General features: G+C 46.1%; 1 protein-coding gene across 1 annotated transcript; it reads right to left on the reverse strand.

Moving 5' to 3' along the window:
- Positions 1-150: 150 nt before the first annotated feature.
- Csrp3 (cysteine and glycine rich protein 3) lies at positions 151-17,747 on the reverse strand. The gene is made up of 6 exons (XM_041654984.1): positions 17,659-17,747; positions 9,596-9,732; positions 4,856-5,024; positions 3,208-3,340; positions 2,054-2,147; positions 151-456 (listed from the first exon to the last, which is right to left on the reverse strand). The coding sequence occupies exons 2-6, from the start codon at positions 9,705-9,707 to the stop codon at positions 380-382; spliced, it is 585 nt and encodes a 194-aa protein (XP_041510918.1). The 5' UTR covers positions 9,708-9,732; positions 17,659-17,747; the 3' UTR covers positions 151-379.
- Between the last annotated feature and the right edge of the window lie 2,288 nt (positions 17,748-20,035).

Consider the following 20,035-nt stretch of genomic DNA (forward strand, 5'->3'; position numbering starts at 1 on the left):
GAGGGAGATGCTTCCATAGAGACACTGGGACACTGTCTTCCTTTACCTCTTTTCCCAGTCTCTTTTCATGGCTGATACAGAAACTCATAAACCAGTTCTCTCCCGCTCTCTTTAAAGCCTTGCCCTCTCTGCAAACAAGACAGACACAGGGCCACTAAAACATTTATTGCCTCTCCCGCCCCAGGAATAGTGAATAATGAAACATCTGTTACAGATTACATCCCGGGGTTTTCTTCCAAATGACTTTGGTGCAGCCTATACCTGCTCCTGAGGAGAAATGCCGCCCAGCTACAAAGGAGGCAGTTTGGGGCAAACTCTGTGTCTGCGGGGTTACTTGGCCCTGCTGTTGGCTGGCAGGGTTGTGAGAACGCATGCCATTTCACTCTTTCTTTTCCACTTGCTGTGTGAGGCCGCCAAACCCAATGCCTGTGGGGCCAAAATTTTTGGCGTAGCAAACTGTGAACCAAAAGATAAGAAAGAATATATGTTAGCATTGCTATTTTAGGTCCTGTCTAAATATCATCCTTTTTACCTGCCAGTAGTAGCCTTTTGGCAAATTTTACTTTTAAAGAAACAAAGCTCCACTTAGATTTGCTAGTAATCTTTTTTTTTTTATGTCTTTGCACTTCACAGTGTTACTGAAACTTCCTTATATGATAGTCCACAAAAGCCAACTTGAATTGCCTGCTCAGCCTTCTGCTCAGCTGCTGCCCAGGGCCCTCCCTGCTGTGTCCACCAAGCACTCGGAAGTGCTTACAGTTTCTGCAATGTACTGTAAAGTCCTTCCTGTCACTGTTCCCTGTTCCTGGGGTGCCCCCTCCCAGGCCCACATCACCCTTCAAGCCCAGAGGACTGTCTTCAGAATCGCACCTACTCTGCGGATGCTGCTGCACTCTGAACACTCTCCACTACGGCTCCACTTTTATTCATTTATGTTTTTCACTTTGAAAATTTTTTTTTTTACATGCTGGGTTTTTTTATGGCTACAGCGAGATGCTAGGGTCTTATGGCCTATACATCTCTTCTGCCTATTAGACAGCAAATGAATTTCCATCTGTGTCATCATGGGGAATGCTCTGGGCAATCTGTGGTCTTTGGCTCTGTTTGACACAGTCCCACAACCCATCCTGGCTTTGAATTCCCATATCTACTTGCTTTTGCTTGCCAGGTGTAGGGATTTTTGGTTTTGTTTTGTTTGTTGTTGTTGTTGTCTCAAGGCAGGATTTCATCACGTTGCCTTGGCTGTCCTGGAACTCGCTCTGTAGTTCAGGCTGGCCTTGAACTCACAGAGATCCCCCTGCCTCTGCCTCCCAAGGGCTGAGATAAAAGGCACGTGTCACTACACCCGAAGGCGTGGGATTTATTACAAATGTACATGCTGCCACACCTGGTTCCTAGTCTCAATTAGCAATTTCTCTTCAAGCCACCCCGATTCCCTCTTCTCCACCACACACATTCAAAGCTCCTGGAACACCATCATTAGGTGATGATGTTCCTCTGAACTTCAGACTATGCCTTAGAGGTGCTGTAGGGTTGAGGACATATTGCCTTTGCTCCCTAGTGTGTCCTTTCTTTTCCCACTGTCAGGCAGGAGCTGGGCCTCACCATCTACACACATGACCAAAGGATTATGGAAGCAGTTAGCAAAGCTGGAAGGACCAACACTAAAGACAGCTCTCTCTCTGTGGTTGCTAAGTGGCTTGCAACATGAGGAGCAAATGTCAGGAGTGTAGAAAGATTGTGAGAGAGGTATACACAGGAGGCCAGAATGATCTGTCACTCAGCAAGACACCCTTTCTGCTTCCCACTGGAAGAGAGTTGCTTGAGTTTTACCGTTCTTCCTTATCTCCTTCCCAGATACCTTTGGTCCTAAACCCCTAAGCTGGAGCCCAAACCCCTGAGCTGGGGACAGGGGCTGCCCCATTTCTATTGTGTGGTTTTACTACCTTCCAAGAGCCCAAACTGCCAAGCTGAGCAGCCTAATTCCTGGCAGACATAGGTAGCCCTCTGAGCACGGCACAACTTCCACCCAGAAGGTCTCCACACCACTTACCTTTGCAATAAAGCTCTCCATCCTTGTCTGTGACATTTGTGGACTCCAGGCTCTTCCCACAGATGGCGCAGCGGAAGCAGGTCTTATGCCAAGGCTGGGAATCATGAGAAGGTTATTTATCCGGGAGGCAAGCATCACATTGTGGTCTTACTGGAAGTGCCCTGATACTACTGCCCTGATCTTTCTCTTAAGAAAGAAGGCCCTCAACTAATAATGCCAAGGGTTTCAAGAAAATAAGATGAATAAGATGCCATGGTTTTGACCAGCAATTCTTAGAACCCTGCTAATGGATTTATCATAATAATTTGCATGTGTATTTCTTCAGAATAAACTCAGCAGGAAAGGGCTTCCCCAGAGTGATAAGATCAGGGGAGAAACTGGCAGGAAAGAATGAGGCAATGGCAATGTTTATGTTACATATAATGTTCAAGAAACTGAAAGGGGAGGAACTAGGCAATTATCCAGGCAAGCCATTTGTTTTTACTCTGTAACTATGATGGCAGAGAGGTGTATGGCTTGGCTTCCAGTAGACTACCTCTGTCCTGCACATCTTTGTCTGCCAGGCATGGCCTGAAGGTCTTGTATGTCTGAAAATGGCTTGTCTTCGTGGGACGTCAGCCCTAAGCTTCAAGCCCTTCAAGTCTCCCCTTCTCCTTATACAGAATGAACATAATTTTTCTTTCCCCAGGTCCAGTTCTTTTGGTGAACACCCTGGGTTTGGACTTAAAGGGCAGTGCACATTCTGAGATCAACTTGATGACTTTCCCCAAACCAGGATATGTGCGAGTGTGTGCTAACAGAATCAAGCCGAGTTGCACAGGGCTGATGGGGTTCCAGGGTTGACACACAACCATGGGGGCAGGAAGAGGGTCTTGTGCACCTTTGTATCCATGAAGCTTTGCTGCATGCCTTCTTCCCAGTATGTTCTTATTGCGACAAACTCGATAGTTGTAGTTGCCAAAGGGCACTATGTACAGTCACAAAATTTGGAAATGGCTGGGCTGGGGAGGGGGTGCGTGTGAGGCTTCTAAACAGCTGTGGAAGCTAAGGAGCGCGAAGGGTCTGGCACCACCCACAGTCCCCACAGATTTCATTTCTCCCACGGATCCAGTAGAGATGAGAAGCCGCTGTTTGGCTCACCCGGACATCCTCACCTTGCCACCTCCCATGACCTTCTCAGCAGCGTACACTGACTTCCCGCATCGGGGGCACTTCTCTGATTCTCCGAACTTCGCAGAGAACTTGGAAGGGTTGCTCGTAGTGGCTGCGCGTGCTGGCTTCGGGGACCTGGTGGAAACGGCAAGTGGAATGAAGACCGCTCTCGGCACACAGTTGGAAAATTGTGCCTCGCGTGATGTACCTCACTCCACTGTGCCTCTTTCTCATCATCTACAATAGGCATAATGACAGGACGTGTCTCAGTTGTTGAGGGTGATGGTTATGTTAAAGCCCTGAAGACAGCGCCTGTTGGTGTGGATGGGCTAACGTGTGTTAGCTCTAATGATTTTACATCTTCCCTTTGACACTTTAGTGAGTATTCCATGCATGCCCATGTGCTGCCATTGCTGTTGTTACTTTGCTTTTGTTCTTTTGATTTCTTTTTTGTACTATCACGAAGCCAGGTGAAAACTACAGGCCACGATGATGCGCACTTTTCCCAAGATGGAGGCAAGGACTCAGCTCCTTGCAGTTTTAGTCTTTGATGTTCTGTTATATGTGGTATCTCTTGAGTCTCACCAGTGACTGAAGTAGATATGGACAGTGGGAAGAGAGGGAGGACCCAACAGGAGCAAGACTAGGCATCTCCTGGCAGCTGGAGCTAGGAAGAAACCCAGGTCTCCAAAGGCTTTGCACTGTTTCCCCAATGTCAAAAAGTAGGCTTTAGATGATGCAAGACGGCACATGCAGTTGCCATCACCTCGTCATCTTTAACCGAAGGCCACTAGCTAGGATGGCGAGTAATGAGAAAAATAAGAAAAGGCCTCTAGTGAGCACACATCCCTCCACGTTTCCAGGCTCTACAGTGGGTGCCCCTCTTCTCAAGAGACAAAATGACAAACTGCTCTCTGAGGTAGGTACTCAGTTCAGCTAGCTGTTTCTGGCCAATCGCCACAGGGCTAAGCCCAGATAGATACCAGCTGGCCAGCCGGCAGCTGTGGACTAACCACCATCAGATTGTTTTTGAGTCTGGCTAGTGATGGTCAACAGGAAAAGTGGGGAAACGGATTGAGCTGGCAGTGGCCACTGTGATATCCCACACCCTCAGGATTGTGTTGGGGGATGTTAGTACTATACAGGTATGGCCACAGGCAGCCAAGGAGGCCCACAAAACCATCATATTGGTGTTTCCACCCGGGGGTCAGCTCTAGACCCATATTCTTGCATTGCAGACATTACTCATCTTACAACCTAAGAAATAAATCTTCACCAACAAGCACACAGAGAATGACCAAGACTTTCCTGCTCTATTTATACGATTTACACAGAAGCTCACAAAGGAGAAGAAAAGAGACTCCATGCAGTTTGCAAAGATCAAATAATGAAACATCTGTACATTCTGGGTTCTCTCTTGACACGCAAACTGAGAACCACCGTGTAAAAGTAATTGCCCTTTAGAAAAGCAGATAATTTAAAGAGAGACAACACATTGTGAGGACTTGGTCAGAGTGAGTATTCCTATTGTTGGCAAGCCAACAATAGAATCCATTCTCCCACTTCCAGAAAATGTTGCTATGGGAACGGAATGAACTGTCTTGATCATTGGAGACTGACAGAGAGAAAAGAAGCATGGCAGCAACTTACTGTTGGAACTGCAGGCCAAGATGCTCGCCTGTGTCCGTGCTGAGGCAGCCAGCGCCTTGTCCAAACCCGATCCCCTTGGGGCCGTACTTGCGCCCGTAGCAGACCTTACAGTAGATCTCTGATTCATGAGCTGCCACTGTGGTGCTGTCCAGAGCCTTCCTGCAGGCCACTGCAGAGGGCGGGAAGAGTCAAGGAGTAAGGGTTGACCTCCCCACCTCTCTCTTCTGCACCCAGAGCCCCAGGCCAAGAATACATCTGTGACTCCCGGCACATCTAGATCATCTGTCTATTCTGAGTCACTTTCAAGACAAACCTGGTCTGGCAGACAAGGAAAGAGGCTCAGAGAAGAGAAACAGATGTTTGGTATACGCAGCGGGAAAGGGGGTAGAAGTCAGCATTGCAACCGAGTATGGAGTCTTGGATCTGCTCGTAACAGTGATCCTGGTGAACTAATGAATCCTACTGAATGACATCAGGGAACTTGTGGGGTGGGGCAGCTTACTTACACCTGAGTCAAATAGGAGCAGTTTCTGTACCCATCAAGGTTTTGTTATCTATTTGTTTGTTTATTTATCTATCTATTTATTTTATTTGGTTTTTCGAAACAGGGTTTGTTCGTTTAGCTTTGGCTGTCCTAAAACTAGCTCTGTAGACCTCACAGAGATACGCCTGCTTCTGCCTCCAGAGTGCTTGGATTAAAGGCATGTGCCACCACTGCCAGCCTTCATCATGCTTTTTGAAGAACACTGTGATATTGTGTCCAGTTCTGGAATCAGGGGTGGGACAGAAGGGACACAAGTGACCCACTGGTCCCTTTCATCACCCATTGCCTCAAGCCATTATCTATCACTTACCTTATGTCATTTGTCTCCAAATATAAGGTAACTAAATCCAAAGACAAAGATTGCAGAAGGAGTTCATTTTTAAGCTTGAAAAGACTTTGTGTGTGTGTGTGTGTGTGTGTGTGTGTGTGTGTGTTGCTAGAAATTTAACCCAGGGGCTCAGGTATTCTAACCAAGCTCTCTCCTACTAAGTTATGCAGGCAATCCTGAGAGTGGGACTTTTAAATATGTGGATGAAAATGTTATGTCATCTTATAATATTTAATAACATACATGAAGAATATACTGGAAATGCTGTTTTTCCTAGTTTCACACGAACTCAAGGATCCCATTCTTTCTTGCCATCCTCATCCGGCACACTCTCTTTGGGGACAGCTGATTGTAGCTAGCTGCCCTGCACAGCTCACGTTCACTTAGATCTCTGTCTGAGCCTTTGTCAGGCAGCCCTTGTTTGACCCTTGACCAGGAGGCTAAAGCATGAAAATGACCTCAACGCACAGAGCCTATTACCTACCATAGTTGCTAGGCAGCTGTTAGGGGTAAAGCATTTCCACAACTTAACAAAACACTGCAGTGCTTTGCAATAATGACCATTAAGGGTTTATAGTAATAATCCTTATATGAGTATAACCTTAGAAATAATAAAACATGGGCATTCAATGTATTTGTTTCTTTAAAAGACAAAACCGTTCCACCAAATGATCTTTATAAGGAACCTGGCATGGATGAGATCATCGCAGGTTAATATGCCTTTCCGAAATGACATTTTGTTAAAAATAGAATAATTAAAACAAGAATAAAAGAAAAAGATTATGAATGAAGTAGGATGGGCCAGAGGTTAATGGTTGGGGAGTTTGGAAGATAGGAATATAGGAGAGAATTTATTCAAGTATCTATTGGTGTGGGAGGTCCTTCTGTTATATGTTGCTTTTATTGGTTAATGAATAAATAAATTGCCCTGTGCGAGGGCAAAAGAACAGAGCTAGGTGGGGAAAACTAAAGTGAATGCTGGGAGAAAGGAGGCAGGGTCACAGAGAAGCCATGTAGCCCCACTGGAGCTGGACGGAACTTTGTCAGGTAAGCCACGACCACATGGTGATACAAAAATTACTAGAAATGGGTTGAATTCAGATGTAAGAGTTAGCCAATAAGAAGCTAGAGCGAATGGGCCAAGCAGTGATATAATTAATACAGTATCTGTGTGGTTACTTAGGGGCTAAGCAGCCAACAAGCGGCCTCCTCCTTACTACAATTGATAGGTTAAAAATTCTTTGCTCAAGAAAAAAGATTTAAATCATTGAGAGAATGTCCAATCGTATGGGAGACTTTAAAAGGCTTTGAATAAAAAAAAATTCTTTGAAGAACAATTTAAGAGACATGCCTTCCACTGGGATGTAGAAAGCAGATACCCGAGTCTACCCTGTTAGCATTAGTTACTGCCCTCCACTCTGCTCACAGGGGACAGGGCCTGTTCTACCTGAGTATCTCCAGAATACAAGAGAGGGTCCAGAGCTGCACATGTTGGATGAGTGGCTGGCTGAGTGAAAGTCCTTGTCATTAGAGATCATTGAGTTCCTGTTGTACAACAGTGAGGTCCAGGGCTGTTCCTGACCTCCATTCCTGTGGCTTACCCAGTTCCCACTCTCAGCTCTCCGTGACACCTTGTGAAGAGCACCTCTCAAGGTTGGTCCAAGTCTGGGACTCCAAAAAGCTCTTTTAAAATATTATATTCTGGTGTGTGTGTGTGTGTGTGTGTGTGTGTGTGTGTGTGTGTGTGTTAGCATGTGTGTGGAAGTCAGAGGATAACCTACAGGAATTATTTCTCTCCCTCTACCATATGGGTTCCAGGGATTGAACTCAGGTCATTAAGTTTGGCAACAAATACCTTTCCCCACTGAGCTACCCTGCTGCCCCCCCCCCGAATAGATTTTGTACATAGCAGTAGAGAACTGTGCTGCCCGGTACCATGGCAACCATCCATACAGGATGTGCTGATAGGCTCACAAAATCATACTCAGCTTCAGGTGAGTGTGAACGCTAAAAATATAAAATATCTCACGAGTCATGAAACATATATATTTGACTTACAGCTCATATATTGAGATATTTCAAAACAGATTTTCCCTAGTCTCATTGGTATATCTATAAAATGATGACTACTGTGGAATGATTATGCTTATATATGTGGCTTACATACATTTCTCCTAGGTAGACTGTTCTGGAGTTTATCTAGAACTCAGGACCACACTAGTAGGCTAAAGTGCAGTAGAGCTTCCTCTCTGAGCAGTAGAGCTTCCTCTCTGAGCCCTGTTCCTTGCCAGCAGAGGCTTGGCTTGAGTCTGGTAAGTCTCTTAGATGTAATATAGAAAAGTGTGCCCTCCCCAGAGGCCCCTGCCCCTACGGCTGAAACCCACATGGCTGAGCTCTCATCCCACCCATGGGGTATGCTCCCAAGTGTTCAAACCCTTCTCCTATGTCTCCACTGAGCACAGGCAGTGTCATCCGCTGGGAAATCAAGACAACACCCCCCCCCAATACACACAGTGGGAAGCTTCTGTCCACTCTACTTACTACACAGCATCAAAGTTAATACAAGCAGGACAGAGCCTAGAAGGCCAGATTTCCAGGTGTAGGACCCCAGTTTTCTCCTAATAAATCAGTTCTTATCTTGTGGGTAGAGAGATGGTAAAACAGCTCCCTTCTACCCCCAAAGTTACTCAGTTAGTGAATCGAAAAGCCTCAGTGTGAAGTTTACCTCCTCTTTGGTTCCAGTTCTCCTTCTGGTTCTGGTCACTTAAAGGACACTGGCTATTTTTAGAGAGCCATTGAAGGCTTGGAGAAGGGATAACAAGGTCCAGATAGTGAACACTAGTGAGTATGAGGGATATATAAGATGACTTAAAAGACAATTGCCCATCTTTAAAATCCAAAGCATTAGTAAGTGTGTCAACTTAATCACCCAGAACAGTCATCTTTTTCCTCTATAAACACAGTTGCTGAGGAGGGGAGGACCATGGACCTGCAGCTGACAACACAGCCGGACACTATTTCTGGCTGATACAGGTGGAGTATGTATCTCTCGGCCCTAACATTTAGAACTTAGACTTTGAAGTTCATCTGGAGCTCCATCAATGGATGCCTTGCAGCCACCTGAGTGGGGCGTGGAGCGAAAACTGAGCTGGCTAACAGATCCTGCCAGATACTGAACAAAGCTAGCCTGTGAGTCGTTGCTTTGGCCTAGAAGCAGGGAAGGTGGGTAGCCTTCCCTCAAAGCCATGGCCCATTTGTCCCAGAAAAGGAACTGCAGAATGTGATGTCAAAGAGCACTGGGCAGGGGTCTGACGGTGCAGGGGTTAGCCCTCACTCTGTTGCAGGTGCCTACCACCTCCTTAACCAAAGTCATGTGACAGAGCCTCGAGTATGTCACAGTAGCTCAGAGCTCCCTCGGTTTGGGCATTTGTAAATCTGACAGCTAAAGAGTTCCTTCATTCTGATGCCTAAGCCTGACATGTGCTGCCCACTGCCTTCCCTTTCTCAGGGAAGACTAGCCACAGCTGGCTTCGGTGACAGCTGACCAGGGCCACACAAAAACCCAAATCTAGTTTGGCTCCAGACAACTGCTAGTTTCCTTTCTCTGCCAAGTCATACTTTGCAAATGTCACCGAGAGCAGGGCCAACACTGCTTGTCCTGACTCTTGAGCTAGGTGAAACCGCCTCTGAGCTGATGCCTGGCTAGGGAAAGTGCTCAAGTGAGCACTCTGCCTCCTAATGGAGCCCACAGGCAGGGTTTCTCAGAGCTTCCTGCTCCTGCATGCTGCTGCCGCACTGGGACAATCACAGTAGGATTCAATGAGGGCTCAGAGCCCACAGCAAACCCCTGGGGCTCTCTCCAACTCACTGCAAAGGAAACAGGTCTTGTGGAAGCTCCTCCCATTGCACTGGATCTCTTCCGCATGGTAAACCGTCTTTTCGCAGGCTCCACATTTTGCACCTCCGCCCCAGTTTGGCATGGTGAAGACTCTGAGCAAGGTCAACCTAAGAGGATATAAAGCAAATGCCTTATGTTTAGATGGCATTGAGGGTAAACTGACCTAGAAATACAGTGACCTGAGGGCCCCTGTACAGCCCGATTCAGTCAGTCAGTCACTCATTCCACAAATGACTACCTTCTACAAGCAGCCCAGACCCTGCAGGCTTTGAGGCATCTGCTTATTGAGCCATCTCAGTCCCCTCTTCTGTTAAATTTTAGCAACATCGGTCCTTATGTATCTCACAGGGCTCCTAGAAGGAATAGGCAACTAATTTTTGTGTGCATAAAATTGTATTCTAATACTATTTTCTTGTCCTCCAAAGTTTGAAAGTTATCTCATCAAAAGTGGGATTAACTTTCTGAACGTGATGTGTTTTTGCCTGTCTACCTTAGATCTCAATATAGCGAAGGGTCGGGCTTGGTGTACCTCAGAGCAGGCAGTATTGATGCTGTTGCGGATAGCAGCTTGTGGTCTTGGCTTGTCCAGCTGGCAATAAATATAGAATATGAAAACTGTCTTGTCGAGTGTTGCTTCTCGTGTCTGTTGAAGAATGCCATTGCCAGGCACACTATAGTGGCTCAGCAATCTGTGCTCTCAGCTGCCCTCAGCACGCTCTGCATCTTGAGGGGTTGCAGGGCTTTTCTCTATCTCACCACCCAACACTTCTCTCTGGGGTTGTTTAGGGGACCAGAAGATTCAGTGTGTGGGAAGGGATGTAAGAGCTCACAGGCTCAGTGGGAGATGGTACCGACCTGTCCCCTGCACCTTAGAAACACACTCTGCCTAGAGCCGTACCTCTCGTCTCTCTCAGCTGATTTCCCCAGAGGATGATGTTTAAGAGATGTTCATAAAAGGGACGGTAAGCCAGAATTTGCAGGCCCTTAAGTGTGAACCCAAGGTTTTAGTTTCCTTGGAGCAAAGCTGAATTAAGCTGTCGATATTCAGTAGACTTCTGAAGCCCTACATCTGCTCAAGGAGCTGGATTTTCCCCAGGAACCTTTGGCTTCCTAGAAGCTTGGTGTACCACCAAATCATGGACACTAAGCACCATCAGGCACTCTGCGAGGCAGTTCTGCCCAGTTCCTTCCTATGATAGTTGCGATTAGCACTAAGCCCTCTTGGGTCACCTCTCTGGGTTGTGTCTCACAGTCTTACAACACTGGCAGTTTTTGCTAAGAAACAGAAGGTAAACAGAAAACAGACCGCTGAACCTGACACTGGACTGAAGGGAATGTCTCCACTGAGCGTCTCTGAGATGCCATCCCTTTAGAAGTCATCTTAAACACCCCATGCTTCCTCTCTGTATCTTCTCTGTTTATTTAGAAGAAAAAAAACTAGGAAACAACTTCCAAATAGGAAACATTTTGTAGGCGTTTCTATTCAGTTTATCCGGATGAGGGGAAAGAGTGAAAGGAATGGCTGGAATCAAGTCTGTATTCACTCATTCTCCCACTGGGGGCTTACTACCCGCCTGCCTGGTACTGAACTAGGTCCCAAGTGGTGGGTCAAGGAGGAAACATAGAAGAATGAGTGGGTTGTGTCCCCGGCATTGAGAAGCCCACACTGAGAAAAGAAGACAAGAGCCAGAACACCTTGGACCAGAGTGCTGTGGTAACCCATGTGAGAGAACTTCAGGGATTGCGGTCCCACTAGAGACCACATTCAGATAGTGACTAGGAGTCCAGCAGATACAGAAAAAGGCCAGGACAGTTCATGGAGACTTAGGAATTAGCAAAAAGCCGTAATGACTTCATATCTCCAAAACAGAGCCTAAGTAGTTCTATTGACTCCGTTGAAACAGTAGACTCTTGAGTTGAAATGAATTTTGGAAATTGTCTGGCATACTCATTTCCAGCCAAGAAGGCTACATAGAAAGCAAACAATTAGGGTCATTTCTTAGCTAACTTCTTTTTCCCAGATCCATATGAAAGAACACGTTTTCTGGAAAAGAGCAGAATCACATAATTGTGTTCATGTTCATTTTGATCCCGGGTTTCAACATAATTCAAACAGGGGAGGGATAGTATGTTTTATCTGAGAACATGACAGTGACCCTTGTAGAGTTAATGGCATGGAAACTTTCTGTGAAAACCACCTCAGGTCAGATTTCTCATTTCCTATTGTCAGTGATTTCGTCGGCATGGCCAGCAAGTTTAATGGAAGACTGAGAGACTGATATGCCTCCGGGGAAAGTCCACACACACACACACACACACACACACACACACACACATTTGCCTTGGCATACTTTTCAAAATGAGGGTAAAATTACATACAATACCTCCTCGTCAGCTAATGCATTTCAACAACCTGTTTGTAAGCGATCATAACTCTATGCCTTACATACATCAGAGCTCAAAACCCAAAATAGTAACACATAAAGATTCGCTTAATAGTGAATCCCATTCCTGAGGAAGGGAGCACAGCAAGGGAAGCTACACAAGGAAAATGGCTTTGATTTCTTCTTCTAGTGCTCACAAAAGGTATAAAGGTATCATAACATGTTCTGAATCAGAAAGCATGGACTCTGATTGTCATTTGTCACTTGACCCCGAGGAAAATAAATGTTAGTGTCTTCTTGTGCATGGGACAGTTGTGAAGGTCATGAAAATGTGGTGGAAATTTAAAGCAATACTGGGCTTTTCCAAGGCAAATGTGATTCTTTGTTTTCTTTATTACAGGCTATTCAAACGCCACCAATGTTCTAGTTAAGCCACTACGACTTGAGAGTACATTTTGGTCTTGGCTTACAGGTGGCCTTTTTGGCTTCTGCATTGCTTTGGAATAGCTGTGTTTCAACACCCAGAGCTGGGATCCGGATGAGCATTTACCTTGGCACAGTGCCAAGAGATGGGCCATTTGTTTATCAGCGTTGCTTGGAACTGGCAAGGGTCATTGAAGGTAGGATACCAAATATAGGTTTGCCTGTCAGTCGGCACTGTTTATCGCCTGGGTCACCGTCACACCACCTGGCACTGCTTTCTGGAACTATTATTGAGGTTGCCATTGTCAGAGACAAGTCATAGGTCAGGGTCAAAAGGGAGACAAGAGTTTATAAGGGTGAGGTAGAGAGTGAAGCCTACTGTACCAGCTGGGAACAGACTGGTTACTCTGATCCCACTCAGAAACGGCCTTCAACGGGCTTCTTAAATATTGGCGCTGTGAAAGAGAATTGCCACTGACTGGGAATTCTCTTTAGTGAGTCAGGAATAGGGTCCAGGCCTATTCAAAGTCTAGTCCTTTCTAACCTCTTCAAAGCTGTGTGATCCAGGAAGCCAGTAACCTCTCTGACCTTTAGTGTTCTTCCCAAATGAGGACTCTTTGGGAACTGCTCCGAGAATTGCTTCTGCTCAGCTGCTGTCACACGCTCTGTAAACTGAGTGGTACTCAGTTATAAAATGTAGGTTTCGATTGGGTCTGGTACCGCTCTGAACTGCCGTGTGGCACCTGAACTTTCTAAAATAAACTCAAGTTGTTCGTTGAACAGTCCTCCAATTTTTGTTCCTCACTCCCTTCCTCCTTCCTCCTCCTTTCTCTTTCCACGCATTCCCTGCAACTATGAGGCTGAAAGATGATGTTTTAGGGCAAAGTGGAGTATACAAAAAGCTGCCACCTAGTAACCGTATTTCTTCTTAGAGGCCTGTTTAACAATCTGGGGGAGATAAGCTAAGTCAAGAAACCTCAGTAACTGTGTTCAACTTCCTCTTGGCTCACTTGCTTCTCCCAAGAGAAGCCACCACACGGTGAGTTGGTCTGTCTACACAAGCTGAGACAGAGTTCTGGACTCCATGGTAGAGTTAGTACTATCTCAGACATTGCCATGAAGTGAAACTTTCTAGGACACATCCCTTGGATCAGGTACTCAGGAACTCATGACCAGTATGCTATTGTTGAAACCATCTTTGCAGAGAAGGAAATGTGCATTTAGGAAAATTTACATCTCTGTCCTATATCACATAGTTAGACTGGAATTCCGATCTTTGACTCCAGAGCTGTGTTCACATGAATACATTTCATACATTATCTTGGACACGTAGAACAGTCAAACAAAGTGAATTGTGTTGTTCCCAAGTTGGGGATGAGAAAACTACATAGAGGCCTAGACAGCTTGACCAAGATCATACAGTCCGAAAATGGGAGAGCTGCATCTCAGAGGCAAGTTAACTTGTCCCATCTGCCACCTTCTGCTGCCTCCTATCTTCTGGGAGACGAACACCACCATGTTTTTCATCTGGTGGCAACTGAGATCTCACAGACCCATCATCTCTTCATGGGGTGTAGGAAGTATTCATGAAAGGAGTCCTGGGGACCCCAACTTGGTAACATAAGGGACCTCCCAGGAACCCGTGGTGTTCACACATGGATAGAACTCCACTAGTCTCTCTCACTGTTGGTTTTCATCTCCTGTAGGGATGGACATCTAAGAGGCTGCAACGCAGAGAAGCATCTTCTAGAGTCCTCCCAGCCCTGAGACCAATTTAAGGACCCGAACTGCCAGTGAGCGAAGACTCTCTTTGCAGAAACGCTGCTCAGTAGTGTTCCCTCTCAAGTGCCTCTCCTCTCACAGTTCAGCAAAAAAAGGCATCAAAGTGTGAGAAGACACCGGCTTGTGAAAGACCAGAGCCATGTTCAGAACATTAGCAGTCTGATCTGGGCACATGGCTCAGATTCCTGAGCACAGTCCCTATGCATGCCAAAGGAGTGGGTCAATCCCAGAAGGATAAGGGCAATAAGTTAGTGTACTCCATATTCATCCATGCTGCACACAGGGATCCAGGGACTTGCGTTGCCTATATATTATTATGATGGTTGGTTGGTGTGGTTTACTCTATAGTTTAATCTATTTTTGCAAAACAAACAAAGCTCTCTGTCTTTTCTCTCTGTGGAACTTCATTTTAGACCACAAATCAACTGTGTTTCCCTGTCTTCAGAATCTCAGAGGTTGCCACCCATGTGTGGCCAGCACAGGGGTGGGGGATCTGCTCCCATCTCAGACTGCCAGTACCATTGACTGAGTTGGCCTTCGGCCTACCCTGCCTCTCCGAAGCTCTCGCTGAGCTTGCCTTGCCAGTCACGGGGCTTTGAAGGGAAGCAAGCCCACCTGGAGTCACTGTGGCTGAGGGGTGTCACCTCCTTTTAGCTCCTAGAACAGGAGTCAAGGTCAGAAGACAGTTCCCTCCTGATGTTACAGATCAGGTGTATATAGGACATCTTTCCACCGTCTCCTGTCACGAAACCTCGGAAGGACTCCGTGCTTAGAAATAACGATGAATGTTTCCTCTCGGGCATGGTGGACATGAGCTTAGAGAGACTAACGCACAATCACAGTAACCCTGCTCTGAATTATCTCTGTAGTGCGGCTGACTTCTGCTCCTGGCAGCCATTCTTGGTTCTGCTTTGACCTTTGGGCTTTAAAGACCACATTGTACCTCAATCCCATCCTGGTTCTGCTGCTTCCTGGCCATGTGACCCCCGTGTGGTTGCTGCAGTCCCTTGAAGTTTAGTTTCTCCCCCTAAAGAATAATTTTTCCAGGACTTTCTGTGACTCAAAAGAAGCCCGTGCTTAGTCTGAAACGGCAAAAGGGCAGCTTGGTAGCATCAGGTGCCCTTCACTGTGTCCAGCCATGTCCTCAGGCTCCACACTCCGCAGCTCCTAGACAATCCCTGCATCCCTCAGTGCAGGATCCTTCCCCGGGAGGGACACTCAGTTTCCACCTAGGCAGATCATATTTCTCTTTGGACATGACTCCCAACCCTCTATACAGTAAGCACTCCCAGACATCTGGGCAGCATGCTTGAGCTTGGAAGGCTGCCTGCCTGGAGTTGTATTTCCTGCGAACGATACCCCAAAGCCTGTATCCTGCCTCTTGACAAACGTGTCCATAACCTTTTCACTCCTGGCTAGCTTGTTAGCCACTCTGACTGCTGGACTTCTGTCATCATCTTGTACTTCACAGGACATCTTTCCTAACTCAGAGACAGCCCTGTGCCCCTTCTAAAAGGCTTCGTTTACTCATAGTCGTGTGAAATTTGGAAAGTGTTTCTCCGAGTCTTACTCAGTGCACACACATCCCCTAGAGGTAGGTGCTCACCCTTGCATGTTCCTGTTCCAGAAGTGAAAACTGGGAAGCTAAGGGATATGCAGAGCTCTGAGTTGAACCTTTGACATCGTTTGCTTTGCTTTTTCTTCTCACAGCTTTGCAAAACAAAGCTCTCTGTCTTTTCTCTCTGTGGATCTTCATTTCACATCTACCGTGTGAAATGAAGGATTTGCATCTACCGTGGTTCTGTCCCACTTTCTGGGTAAGGCTCTTGTGGTTCACCTGTTGGTTGCTGCTGCTTGCTCTTCTCACCCTGCCCCCATCCTACCTCTCACCCCATCTAGGCTCTTTCTGGTATACTTGCTCTCTTGCCTCTGACAGATATGACCAGGCTATCGAGTACCCATTGGCCCAACCTGGGAGCAAGCAACAAGCCCTGGCTGGGGTATAGCTCCTCCTAACAGTGGAGTTGCTGACACTCACTGAGCACACATAAGAGATGAACCAAAGACAAATCAGGAAAATCTCCACAGGTTCTGGGAGATAAAACAGTTCTGCACACATTGTAATGACCTGGTTGGAGGATGAAGCATTTTATAGTTGAGAGAGGTGTGGTAATTTCATACAGATGGCCATAGTGTTGACTCATAGGGGATACTCCTGGTCTTTGTTTTGTAGAAAACAGCATAGCATTTTCATCTTATACCATTTCCTTTGACACTCAGTCTGCAAAGTAAATTGAGGACACAGACTCTCTCCTTTCATGGCTTATGCCTCTACCTGCCCTAATTCTGAGATAGGAGGCAGGTCTTAGGGCCTATAAACTGGCATTGCACCACACTGGAGTTAGACAAGCCCCTTGGATGGCTACCGGGTTCCTCTATTGAGGGTTCACCACCCTGGCTAAGGGCCAGAACAGAAATTAGAAGCAGCATCTTTGATCTGCACAGCATATCTGCCCAAGCCACTGCTTAGAACCGCTCTCATCCTCATTCACTGGACAGCAAAAAGAAATCTTTGACCGAAACTTATAGGAAACACTGGGGATCACCCTTGCCACTGGCAGTGAATTAATCTCCCCATTAAATAAGAGCTTTTAATGGATTTTCAGCGTCACGGTGTCTTTTAAAGACCAATTTTGATTAATCTTACGTGGCTAAAAGCATGCCCGCCACTGAGTATCTTTGATGTGTATCTATTTTAAAACAACAGACCTGGAATCTCTTTGTCTACCCGCACCGCGTGAGTAGCAAAGTTTGGTGATTTGTGCTGAGAAAGACTCTCTTCTGTGCCATCGGAGCTAGGATACCTGCTTTGGAACTGTGTAGTTCTTTAGAGTTCAGAATAAAAAGTCACCCTATTTGTATCAAACCCTCGAAGGACAAGAGACCAAGACCCCAAGGGCAGAGACTTCCTTAGAGCTACTCATCTGCTTCTTCGGTGGCAGTTCTGAGACCACAATGCAGGGCTCTTGAGCTCCATGTTTTTCTCTGCTCTCCTGCCATCTGGGTCAGAGGACCGAAGCTGTCCCTCTGTGACGGTGGCTTTTAGACCCAGATAAATCCCACGCCCGTTGCTCTGTCTGAGAGGTTCCCTTGAATTTCCAACTTTTTTTTTTTTTTAGGATATCAGAAAATCAAACCCAGACCTTCACAAACACTCCCCCACACTCCCCCCCCCCAATATTAATCATGCTTTTAAGAAGTTTAAAATAACTGCTAGATTCACATGTGGATCAAGTATATAATTTGACCCTCCTCATGTGTAGCCAGAGTAGCTACTAGGACGTGTTTGTAAAATATACCTCGACTCTATAGAACTCTATATAGTCCCATCGGTCACCCAGTTAGTCAATCACCCCAGTCCAATGCCTGGTTCAATCCACTTACCTGCCTGTGTGGTCTCTGTCAGCTCAACTGAGTAAGGGGACTCTTGTCCTCTTTAAATATATCGAGGCTGTCACCAGGCTTGGCTTGCTGAGGGAAGGGCAGGGGGGAGGCTGAGGGGAGGGGGTGAATAAGACATGAGTAACACAACTGCCCAAAATAGCCCATGACCAAAGCTGTGTTCCCCAGCCCCCACACCCCACACCAGCCGGGAGCCTCCTAGAGAACAATATTAGTTGAGTTCTATTTTAATTGCCATTTGCCTAAGGCACCAAGGGATACATTTGTGAAGTATACAGTTTCTGACTAAAGACTTGACTTGGAAGAAGAGTAAAGGGTTTTAATCTAACATCACTTCTGTGGCGCCCCTCCCCCACACCCAGCCTGTTCTGGAAATCAGTGCAGAGTACCTGCAAATGAACCATGAGCCATGCCTAGGAGCCCTCTGGAATTCCGAGACCCAGGTCACCGCACTTGTGAGGAGAACGCGGAGCTAAAAATAAGAGTGATGGGGGTCTGGCACACACTTAGCTAATCTCCTCAAGGAGGCTTCAGGAGAGGTGGGGTTGACATCAGCTAATCATCAGAGGCCTGTTTATCCCAAGAAGAAAAGGTTTCTCTCAAGGTTTGAGTTTCAAGTATTGATTACCAGACTATTTCGTGGTTTAGACTAGGGTTTTTGGTGATCTCACAAAGATGGGCATAACATTGCTTTAAATGAAATATACTCAGTTTGTGTTATCATAGAAACAGCATAACTTGCTCGTCTGAGAAATAAGGCAATGATGAATGCCCGGCAAGGTTAAAGGATCTTTTTTTTTTTATTTTTTTATTTTTTTATTATTATTTAATTTATTTATTTATTAAAGATTTCTGCCTCCTCCCTACCACCGCCTCCCATTTCCCTCCCCCTCCCCCGATCAAGTCCCCCTCCCTCATCAGCTCGAAGAGCAATCAGGGTTCCCTGACCTGTGGGAAGTCCAAGGACCACCCACCTCCATCCAGGTCTAGTAAGGTGAGCATCCAAACTGCCTAGGCTCCTCTAAAGCCAGTACGTGCAGTAGGATCAAAAACCCATTGCCATTGTTCTTGAGTTCTCAGTAGTCCTCATTGTCCGCTATGTTCAGCAAGTCTGGTTTAAATAAAATAAAAAACACCAATGATAGCCTTTGCTGGAGAGGTTGTGGAGAAAGGGGTACACTCATCCATTGCTGGTGGGAATGCAAACTTGTGCAACCATTCTGGAAAGCAGTGTGGCGGTTTCTCAGGAAATTCGGGATCAACCTACCCCTGGACCCAGCAATACCACTCTTGGGAATATATCCAAGAGAGGCCTTATCATACAACAAAAGTATATGCTCAACTATGTTCATAGCAGCATTGTTTGTAATAGCCAGAACCTGGAAACAACCTAGATGCCCTTCAATGGAAGAATGGATGAAGAAAATAAGGTTAAAGGATCTTAAGAATTCTTATAGGAGCCGGTCAATGTGGCCCAAGCTTTTAATCCCAACACCCAGAAGCGTAGGTAGGCGAAGCTCTCTGAGTTCGAGGCCATACTGGTCTAACAGAGCAAGTTCCAGGATATCCAGGACTACACTGAGAAATCTTGTCTCGAAACCTACCCCCAAAAGAAAAATTTTGTCACAGCTGAGGCCCTTTCGGTTATGTAAGGATTGTACGACCTCATAGGATCGCAACATTTAAAGTCGTATGCATGTGTGTGTGCGTGCGAGTGTAGGTGTGTGTGTGTGTGTGTGTGTGTGTGTTTAGTCCTCAACCTGTGTAAACCAGTGGAATTGGTACATTCCAGTAATTCCAGCATTTGGGAGTTGGAAGCCAGAGGATCAGAAGTTACCATTCTCAGACCCATAACAAAGTTAAAGCAAGCCTGCGCTGCATAAGACTGTCTCAAAAAACAAACAAATAAACAAAACACACACACACACAAAAGAAAACCCAAAACCTTTGAATAATAATAGTGAGTTTTGACACCAATATTTTTTAATTTAGCGAATGTTAAATGAGGCATCAGTGCACGAAGCCAATAAAACTAGAGCTCCACACTGCTTCTTGTAAGCTCTTTAACGTTGCGGGGTTTTTTTTGTTTGTTTGTTTTTTTGGTTTTTCGAGACAGGGTTTCTCTGTGGCTTTGGAGCCTGTCAAAGTCTGGGGTGAGAATACATTCCTGAGAGAGAGAGAGAGAGAGAGAGAGAGAGAGAGAGAGAGAGAGAAAGAGCCTGTAATGACTTCACTGAATCCTTACCTAACCAAAAGAGCCTCAGATGTAACAAAGTTATGTGTCACAGGTCTTGATTCCTCAGGATGAGTTTCTCTGAAGCCACACTCGTTGGCATGTACGCGAGTCCTGTCTCATGTC

Source organism: Microtus oregoni, unplaced genomic scaffold (assembly GCF_018167655.1).
Source record: "Microtus oregoni isolate MIOR12 unplaced genomic scaffold, Mior012 000000F_ref0000247, whole genome shotgun sequence".
NCBI classification, from domain to species: Eukaryota; Metazoa; Chordata; class Mammalia; order Rodentia; family Cricetidae; genus Microtus; species Microtus oregoni.

Bases quoted from the DNA above. Each gene is read 5' to 3' on its own strand.
- Csrp3 (XM_041654984.1), bottom strand. From the start codon at position 9,707: ATGCCAAACTGGGGCGGAGGTGCAAAATGTGGAGCCTGCGAAAAGACG. The intron at 5,025-9,595 runs GTGAGTTGGAGA...CGCCCTCTGCAG, and splicing joins CAAGACCTGTTTCCTTTGCA to TGGCCTGCAGGAAGGCTCTG. The intron at 3,341-4,855 runs GTAAGTTGCTGC...CGTTTCCACCAG, and splicing joins CTTGGCCTGCAGTTCCAACA to GTCCCCGAAGCCAGCACGCG.